The sequence below is a fragment of the Elaeis guineensis genome, chromosome 9, assembly GCF_000442705.2.
Source record: "Elaeis guineensis isolate ETL-2024a chromosome 9, EG11, whole genome shotgun sequence".
NCBI lineage: Eukaryota > Viridiplantae > Streptophyta > Magnoliopsida > Arecales > Arecaceae > Elaeis > Elaeis guineensis.
In genome coordinates this window covers 12,752,677-12,762,608 of record NC_026001.2, presented here as the reverse complement: position 1 = coordinate 12,762,608, position 9,932 = coordinate 12,752,677, and the positions used below count along the sequence as shown (strand labels likewise).

General features: G+C 39.3%; 1 protein-coding gene across 4 annotated transcripts; it reads left to right on the top strand.

The window, feature by feature from the left end:
* The first annotated feature begins 3,767 nt into the window (after nt 1–3,767).
* Nucleotides 3,768–6,378, top strand: LOC140851719 (transcription factor JUNGBRUNNEN 1-like). Of its 4 annotated transcripts, none has more exons than XR_012134462.1 (4): nt 3,768–4,160; nt 4,286–4,572; nt 5,198–5,803; nt 5,921–6,378. XR_012134462.1 is itself a non-coding variant. In XM_073243784.1 (4 exons), the coding sequence occupies exons 1-3, from the start codon at nt 3,959–3,961 to the stop codon at nt 5,741–5,743; spliced, it is 1,035 nt and encodes a 344-aa protein (XP_073099885.1). In that variant the 5' UTR covers nt 3,768–3,958; the 3' UTR covers nt 5,744–5,782; nt 5,921–6,378. The 4 variants fall into 4 exon arrangements, 3 of the variants coding, with proteins under 3 accessions (XP_073099885.1, XP_073099884.1, XP_073099886.1); XM_073243784.1 differs by having other exon boundaries at nt 5,198–5,782; XM_073243783.1 differs by having other exon boundaries at nt 5,198–6,019.
* Nucleotides 6,379–9,932: the final 3,554 nt, after the last annotated feature.

The window sequence follows — 9,932 nt, the reverse complement described above, 5'->3', positions numbered from 1 at the left end:
ATTACAATGTGAGGCATCACGTTGTTTCAGTGTCAACAAATTTGAGATAGGCCTTGCCTTCAGGAGTCTTTAATCTGTCCTCCATTAAATATTTCGTCAATGAAATTAACAGGCCTTCCTGTCTAGAATTTGTACATGTATATTGTAAAGTGCCGACCCTTCAGATGAGGCTTAGAGACATTCTGGCAAGGGTTATTGAGTGGTCTTTAACTAGAGATGGTACATATATAGACATGCTAGCTTCTTCTCCATTGCTAGAGTTTTGTGTTGATGAAATCGATATGCACTTTGTCGCAGCCATTGCTTTTAGTTTTAGAAGTTCGTCAGGAAAAATATCTAAATCATGATGAAGAGCCAGGAGAAAATTAAAAGTACTTCATAGTCTGATCCACTGGCAGTTTTTTCCATCATCAAATGAAGCAAAATGATGTTGCATGATGATAACCATAATTAATATAACAATTATGTCAAATAGAAGGCCACTACTTGACAACTGAATTCTCCTGAACTAGGATTTAATGAAGTGAGATAGGACACCCAATACATCAATATATGGTCGGTCATCCATGAAGTTGTCCTCATTTCCAAATTATACCGAAACTGGGAGGAAGTTTTTGGAATCAAACAAAGGTTGATTTTCACATGCTTGAGTTCAAGTCTATTTGGTTAATATCACATATTTTATTAATGATTCATCCAAATATTAGTTGCATCTATGGGCGTGGGCAGGTAGTACTTTTATTTGTATTTCAAACAACCACATTGCTTGATTTGAACCTTCTTTCTTAGTTGGATAGATATAATAATTCCTACCTATACAAACAGCAAGATCTTTTCTTTAGTTTCTTTACCGCAAGATGTCACTTCAGATCTTTTGCCTCCTCTCCAAGAAGACAACATTTTGTTGACCTGGAATGTATACACAATGGTCATGAGCTTGTTGAGGGATGTCTGTGGAACCTCACTTGTTTCTGAATACAAGAGAAAAGAGACATGGTCAGACCAATTATAGGATCTCAACACCCACTTCCCTTTTGCATGGATGGCTAGAGAGAGAAAGGAGGGGTGCATAATGTTGCGGCCAATCGCCTCGTCGTCCGATCGCCGGGGAGCGTGCACCTGCAAAAGGAAGTCCGCACTGACCGGAGGCGGCTCCGGCGGGGACCCTCCGACGTCAAGTCAGAGAGGTGACTGGGCAACAGTGAAATGTAGACAGAGAGCTCTGAGAGAGAGAGGAGAGAGAAAGAGGAGCGAGCCTGAATTTTTGGGAGAGACGGAGCGGATCGATCCCTTGCACTGTTGCCTTCCCCGGTTTATATAGTGGAGCACGATATGGCGCCGTCATTAATGGCGCGGACAAGTGAGGAACTGTCAACTCACTGTGGACTGTCAGAGTCGCCGTGAAAATGTCATGTCGCCGTGCGGCTGTCAAATCATCAGGGTTGACAATGCTCTCGGCGGGACAATGCCCCTAGGTAGCCGTGCCGCATATCGCTGTTAGAGCTGACAAGGTCTGGCGGCTGTACGGCGATCGGAGGAGTCGGCCGACCCTAGGTCGGTGGCCAGCAGAGTGGCGTCAGGTTCCTCTGTCGGTCGGCGAGTTTCACGTGAGTCGGCCATCGGACCTCTGGGTTCAGTCGGTCGGGATGGATACGCCCGACATATCCCCAGTCGGCGATGGACCGTTGAATGGCGGTTGTTAGCCGCTGATGGCATCCGTCAGTCGGTCGTCCCGACCGACGATCGGTCGGTCTATCGGCCAGTCGGAGTCGTCCGTCGGAGTCGGTCGGTCGGGCCGCCAGTCGGTCGGTCGGGCCGCCAGTCGGTCGGACCGCCAGTCGGTCGGCCGTTAGTCGGTCGGTCGGTGGGTATCCCCCAACACATAAAATTAAGGATGCAATTGTTTCATGGTGACAGTTTGGAGTCTTCCATGATTCCTCGAAGGACACATATGCTTGGCTAGCTAGCAGTCTAATAAGGCATGGTCCATCTTTTCCCTAAGAAAGAGCCAATAGGATTGTGCATGAAGAGATAGAGGTTTCATGGACGTATAAGGGGTGAAAAAGGAGAGGAGACAGAATCATCAAGCAAGGAGATGGGGCTGCGGAAATGCTCCTTGAAACCAACTTGAGTTGAGCTCATCCAATGCAAAAAGGGCTCATTAGGCAGATTGTGAAGTGCGATGGATGTCGAAAGACAGAAGAAGGAAGAAAACAGGATAAAGAGTCACTGGTCTTGTTTGTCTTCATTACAAAAAGTGGTCACAGGTTTCACTTGACTCCAAAACTTTCACCATACATAACAGCAAATTTTTCCCCAGCCCCACATGTATAAAAGAAACCTTTTCTCCTAGCCATATCCAGATACATTGTTACACAAACTCCTCTGACCTTACACATTTATAACGCATTCATTTTTGTCACTACAGGGAGTTTTATGAATTGCCTAGAGACTGGGGAATACATCTAAGATAATAACCATAATGTTCTCTGAATTATCGGAATTAACTTCAAATATTCATGTTATTAATGACCTTATGAATTTTTGGTTCCAATCTAGTAATTTGTACATCTTATAATTATTCTTGTGTATCTTTCAGGAAAAGGGAAAAAAAAAAAAGAACTCTTGCAAGTTGTGGAGTAACTTTTTTTAGCAGAAAGTTATGGATCGAGTAACTGATGTCATTTGTTTTTTTCTTTTGGGAAATAATCAATGTTATTTTGTTGTTGGTGTTTTTAAGCTTACCTACTCACTTCTGCAGAAATACACAAGTACCTTTTTATTTTGGTAGAAAGTTATCTTTAATTACATCCTTTAAACTTTCATGGCATTTTAATCTCCCGCATTCACAATCATTTTCATCCTTTTTTATGATTGTGTAGATGAAGCCTAATAAAAGATAACTTTGAGCATGATTTTAAACCAATTCTAGACATGTCTCAAAAGCTTTGAGAGATGTGATGCAAGAAAAAATCCTTTGGCCTTCAATTAAAAAAAAAAAAAAGAAGAAAAAAAAATAATTTGACAAGTATTTTGCAAGGGATCTAGGCTTATTTTCATTCTTTCCATGGTTAAGAAATAAGTACAGAGAGGACATACAGACATACTTATATTTGCATGTGAGCATGTATGTATGTATACATGCATGATATATGCATACATATACATACATACTTCCATGTGCATGCGCGCGCGTGTGTGATACTTTGAATGAAGATGCTAAATGTTAATTTTCATGTAGATAGTGACATGTTCAAATGCCTAAATGTGATACACCAATGAGTCTGTAGATTATAGTTTTTTTTTTCTGTTGATTATTATTATTATTTTTCTGATATAAGGGAGGCTTAGCCACCCAAATCGGTGGGAATGGATGTAGACGTAGTTATATCTATGGTTTGTGGGCCCATACATGGAGAATGGAAGTTCATATGGAAAGATACAGTTAAAAATACTAGCAGAGTTGCAGGTTTGTAAATCATGAGTTGAAAGAGTAGCAGCAGTCAAAAAGCAGGAAGAAAAACAGAAAAATATATACTTGTAGAAATGCCAAGACTTCAAGACTAGAAGGGCAGAGACATTCAGAGAGCCAATCAACTCTAAGATGCCACCGTCAAGCTGTCCTCAGCTTGGAAAGTCTCTTTCACATCTTTTAACGCTGCATGCAACCCTCCATCCATGTAGGCCCTCACCACTGAGGTCATGATATCTTTATACTAACCCTCCATCTTTCCTTCTCTTCTCTTCTTTTCCCTTCTTCTCCCCTCTTTTCAGAGAATAGAAAAAAATAGTGTACTAGTAGTTGTCTAATATCAATCACAATTAATAGTAACTCGTCCTCCAAATTATCTTCTCCACCACTTGCACCAATCCATTTGATAGCCACCACTTGTAAGCAAGTATAGGAAGGGTATAGGTTGAGGGTGAAGAGACTGATGATTCTAGTGTCCTTCATTTTATGGCAATTCCAGCAGCGATGAGCGCCGAAGATGAAAAGGATGAGCACGAGCACGACCTAGTGATGCCGGGCTTTCGCTTCCACCCCACCGAGGAGGAGATCATTGAGTTCTACCTCCGCCGTAAGGTTGAGGGGAAGCACTTCAATGTAGAACTTATCACCTTCCTCGACCTCTACCGCTATGACCCATGGGAGCTTCCTGGTTTGATAGCCTCCTTCCCCTGGAATTCTCCATCTCTTTGAAGATTTAGAATTTTAGATGCCATGCAGACATAACCATGAGAATTGGACTGCTCTTGATTCAAATCTTAGTCTACTGATTTGCAGAAGTGTTCTTCTTTTCAGCACTGGCTGCAATTGGAGAGAAGGAATGGTTCTTTTATGTTCCTAGAGATCGAAAGTATCGGAATGGTGATAGGCCAAACCGGGTGACAATCTCAGGCTACTGGAAGGCTACTGGGGCTGACCGGATGATTCGGTCGGAGAATTCGAGACCCATCGGGCTGAAGAAAACTCTCGTCTTCTACTCCGGGAAGGCACCCAAAGGCATTCGATCAAGCTGGATCATGCATGAGTACCGTTTGCCGCAGAGTGAAACTGATCGGTATCACAAGGTAACTGCTAGAAATTCTTGTATGCAATATTATTGGGTCTAGCGAGAACGGCCATGGGGTTTTGATCCCTCATAGTCTTGAACAGTAGGGGAAAAATAGCATGACATGATTCATGATATAAAAAAATGAACTGCAAACTCGTTCTTTTTGGTAATTGAACTGCAAACCTTCTTTAGGAGATTAGTCATCCATATTACAACCCTAAAAATTTAGAACATAAACACTGCAAGTGAGTTGAAACCTCGTTACGTGCCAATCGTACTTCACACACACAAAAAAAACTTCTAGTCTTATTTCTGAGACTTTTTTTTTAAATAAAAAATAAAAAATACATGGGCTTGAACTTGGACCTCCAACAAGGGGAAGACCTTGGTGAAAGATGCCAACAAAGTGAGATGACGGTAGTAATTGGCCCTATTAGGCTATTACTGATACTTGCTTCCTGGCATTCTCTTGCCCCATGAACCTAGATGCTATTCCCGTGGAAAATTTTGCTTTCTATAATGAAAATTCTCTTTGGCTATCCCAAACACTCCTTAAATAATTGCTCTCCTTCTTCTTTACATCTTCTTTCCTTCTCTTTAGAGTGGTTTACTACTGTTTCTATTGCTCTCTCTCTTTTCAGACTGAAATCTCACTTTGCCGAGTCTACAAGAGAGGTGGGATTGAAGACCATCTCCCCGTCATGCACAAGCCATCCTCCAAACCTACCAGACCTGATAAAAAGTACAAGAGATTTTACCAACCATCATCCTTGTTCACGGCACTCGCAGGAGATTCCTCCTCATCAGAGATAGAGAAGATCCATGAAGGAGGAGTTTACAGCAGCACAAACAACATATCAGTTTACAGTGCAATACCTCCAGTATCCAACATGACAGCTCCACTCAAAGAAGATGGGACTTCACTGAACTCATCAAATACGCTGATACCAACAAGCACACTCCTCCCTTCAGCTACTTCTTCTATGGCCATCGCCGATGAGTTCAATAAAATGGTAGGCTGCCACCAAGGCTACTTCAACCAAACCAGTCAGTTCATAACAATGCCCTCGCAGCCCCAGCTGCTTCCCCTCGATGGGCTGCCCATGTCATTGGCAACCATTTCAGACAATCTTTGGGAATGGAATCAAATCCATGAGGCTGGAAAAGACCTCACTAGTTTCAAGTGATTGACAGCATTGCACCTAGACATAGTCCATCTACTATTGGTATTTTTCTTTTGTTTTTAGGTATGACTACAAACTTAGATTGATGTGAATGGAACCATGATGTTAATTAGGCCTGTTGTTCATGAAGATTTAATTAATTTCCTACACTGTTCTCTTGTTTTCTTCTTTTTGGTGTAGGAGATCCATGGCATAAGATTGAGATCTTTTGTATGTATCTTTCTTTATTGATTTTCCACTTTTAGACGTCCAATAATAGTATCAGAAGACTTGCAGAGAGAGCTGCTCAGAGATTTGGACATGGGATGCGAGTACCATTGCAGGCATGTGATCGCTATGTTGTCTTTTCTTTGGGCGGTGGAAACAATAACGAACCCATGGTAAGCATTCTGTTTATTGTTCCATTATTGCGGTCATAAGGAATGGAATCTTTGTTTTGTTGTTGTTGTTTTTTTTTTTTTTTTTTTTTTTTGATATAAGGAATAGAGTCTTGTTGGAAGCTGGAAAGGGCTGAGGTTTCAGGTATCTTTAAAGTTGCCCTCATGGTGATGCTTAATGCTTAATCCACCTAATTTGTTTCAATTCATTATAGGTGGAGTTACATTAAATGCTTAATAAAATGGTCAGATTTAAATCTAGATTTTTGATCAGTTTAATAGACATGTTGGATATGAATTGATAGATTTCTAAATGATCACATATTTGATCGGATCCGTATCTTGTTCGACTAGACTCGATTGCTGTCTGGCCTGGATTTGATCTCATTTTCATAGTTTATTATGGTTTCTTTTTGTTTTGGTTACAAGTTCGTCATGTCATGGGGATACTAAAACTTTGCAAAGATGAAGCGCCCATGGTAACGAAGAATTTGAAAAGGCTTGCGATAAGTCCGGAGGCAACCCTTACAAAAAAATAGATGAGAACGACGGTCAAATAAGCCCAAATTGTGGCTAGGGACAAGACTTGAAGGGGATGATTATAGAGCTCATACTGCTCCCTTCTTGTTAGAGGGGTCTGTGCTTTATGTACGGTTGCCCTTATCAAGGTGTTAGGGTACCAAGAGTACAGAAGTATGGGTCAGCTCATGTTTTGCCATTGAATGCATTAGCATCTCGAAAAATTCTTTGCATATCACGGACGGTATAGAAAATTCAGGCTAAGAAACATCATTTTATTCGATTGATTCATGTAGTCATTATTTACTAATATATATTTAATATTTATAATTTTATTTTTTTATTTAAAATTTTGAATGATGAAAATATTTTAATTCTTTAAAAAAATTATGACATTCTATATCCATGATATCCTGCATTCAGAAAGTTATAATTTTTGTTTACATGATGTCATAATATAATATAGGATGTCATAATTTTTTTTAAAAAAATAGAGATATTTTCGTCATTCAAAATTTTCAAACGAAAAAATAAAGCTACGCGCATTACATGCACGTTGAAAATGGTTGGATAAAAATACTTTTTTCATATTATGATTTTATGAATCATATTATGACATCCTGCGCCATATTATGACATCCTACATATAGAAGTCATAATTTGATGCAGGATGTCATAATATGCACATGATATCATAATTTTTTGGACCATATTATGACATATTGTTTATAAAAAATGTATAGGATGTTATAATTTTTTTTAAAGATAGAAATATTTTTTTCATATAAAATTTTTAAATAAAAAATAAAACTGTAAACATCAAATACTCGTTAGAAAGCAATCACTACGTATATCAATCAGATTTTTGACACCACATGCGGAGCACAAAGAATTTCTCTTAGCATCTCTCCATGCGCATCAATGAGAGCTTGAAACGAAGAGCGGGGAGCAGTACCACCACTCTAATCAATGCGGCCCACTTATAATACCATGCCGGTGCCATACCTTGAGTCATTCCAGCTCCATGTAAATACCAATAACTGAAAGACGGTGCTATTCAAATTGTAGAAAGCACTCGTATCAGCCTAGTTCTCCTCCCAAATCATTTCTTTCCAAGTTAATAAAATTGAGAATGACCTACAAAGCAAGGCATTATTCTTTCTCAAACTATCCACGAGTCTCTTATCAATGTTCCGGACACCCAGGACGACGATGAATAAGAAGGACCACCAACTAGTTTGTTGCTTTAGATTCTTTATGGTTATAGCAGAGATCATCCCTTAATATCCTCGAAGTGCTCTCTCTCTCTCTAACCAATGAGATGAAACCATAACCCCTTGCTAAACTCTATTTTTTTTCACTCAGTATTAAGCAACATAAGCTATTGTTTGTTAGAGAATTGTGGATTTTCTTATGGAGCCAAATAATATAAGAATTGTGTTCAACATTAATTGCTTCACATGAATGCAATGGTGGATATAGAAAGGAAAGATGATGTTTTCCATGCACCTGATAAATGATTGATTCTTTCAATTCCACTCGGTTGGCTAAAGCTGGAAGCAGCTAATTATAGGCGTAAATAAACAATGGATTACTTTATCCACTCAACAGACTATTCTACAATGGAATAGTGCCACCACACATAATTGATAAAAGATACATTGGAATTTGGTACCAAGTGGATGGTCCCACCAAAACCAGAGTTATCCACCAGATGGTTAGTAAGATCTCTGCCACGTAACCAAAAAAATAAGATCTCTGTCTGCACACTGGAGCTTACACTATACATGCTTGTATAAGACCATGGCCGCTGATCGATGGGCCCATGCTGGTGTATATATATGTAAAAATTCAATGCAAGTGGTTTCATCTGTCCTTGATGTCTGCCCATAAACTTTCATGAGAAAAGATGGCTATCCCAAGTCAAGGTTCAATGTTCCTTGCGGAAGTGGAACCATTAGAAATTGGCCACTTAAATGGACTAGCAGGACAGGTAGTACATATGCTACTGTTAAATACCAGTGTCAGTCTTGCTCTTTTATCTATTGTATCATGTGAGGGAAAATGATGAGAACTGCGATGCTGTTAGAACAAAAGAAATGTCCCTGTATTTGTAGTCACTAACAGCATGTATTCACTGTATGAGTCCATGGAAATTCATCTTGACTTTTCTTTCTTGTCAAAAAAAAAAAAAAAAAGTGGAGACCAACCACTTATTTGATTGATCTGAAATGGGAGAAAAGCTGATATCATGCGTCTAAGGTAGACTGAATCAGATAAGGTGCATTTTTTCAGAGTTGAAACCTAGACAAGTTATTGTTTAAGAGCAAAAAATTTAGACAAGAGAGTTACAGTCAACCCTATGGAACCACCGGCAGAGCCACTTGAGACACCCCCTGCTCCTGTAGTCAATAAGACAAAACTTCAATATGCCAAGGAAGATTTCTTTTCTTCAATAGCCAACAATAAATTAGTCCAGCACCTAACCAGTTAACTATTGTTTCAGCACTGATCTACAACCTAGCACATGACAGAATAGCTCAATTATCTTTCCATCATTTATTAAGCAACCAATCACTCAGTGTCCTGTTAATAGGTAATGGACCATGGTTTAATTGTAACCTCAGATTTTTGAAGAAATTACGTCTGAAATGAGAATACAAAATTGCTGGATGAAGAATTTTTGGAATCTTTTAATTCCAACCAAGGTTTAGCATCCATCAGGCTGAAATACTGGAATAATGTTCAGAGGCAGCAAGGAGCCTTGGAATATTGCCAGAGTACACAATCTGCTTCATCAAATATGAGTTCATTCAGCTTTTCATGGTATTTGGTACTGCCAACTTCTCTTTTGAGAAATATTTGGTATTTTCAAACTTCATTTACACTATTTTACTGATTTAGGATCCTGATAATTGATAGCATGAAATCTACTTGTGGGGCTTGTAGAAGCCTAGATGGATTATCATCCATACACTGTCTAGTGAAAGATTTGGAAGAATCAAAACAAAATAGTATTTCACAAAAGTCTAGTTGCTAATGAAAATTATTCTCCAAAAAAAAAGGTTAATGGGGTTTGGAAATACATAAACACAATTTGCTGCTTATGATCTAAGGAGGCTACACTACAACCAGAGAGTAACTGCTGCTTATGATCGAAGGAGGCTACACAATAACCAGAGAGTAACCCTTTATGAGCTTCTACCACGAAGCCTTTAGTACAACTATCACGGTAAGAGAAGAACTACCGCAAGCATAACTTTCTTGGGTGAATTTCCATCTCCTTTCAATTAACA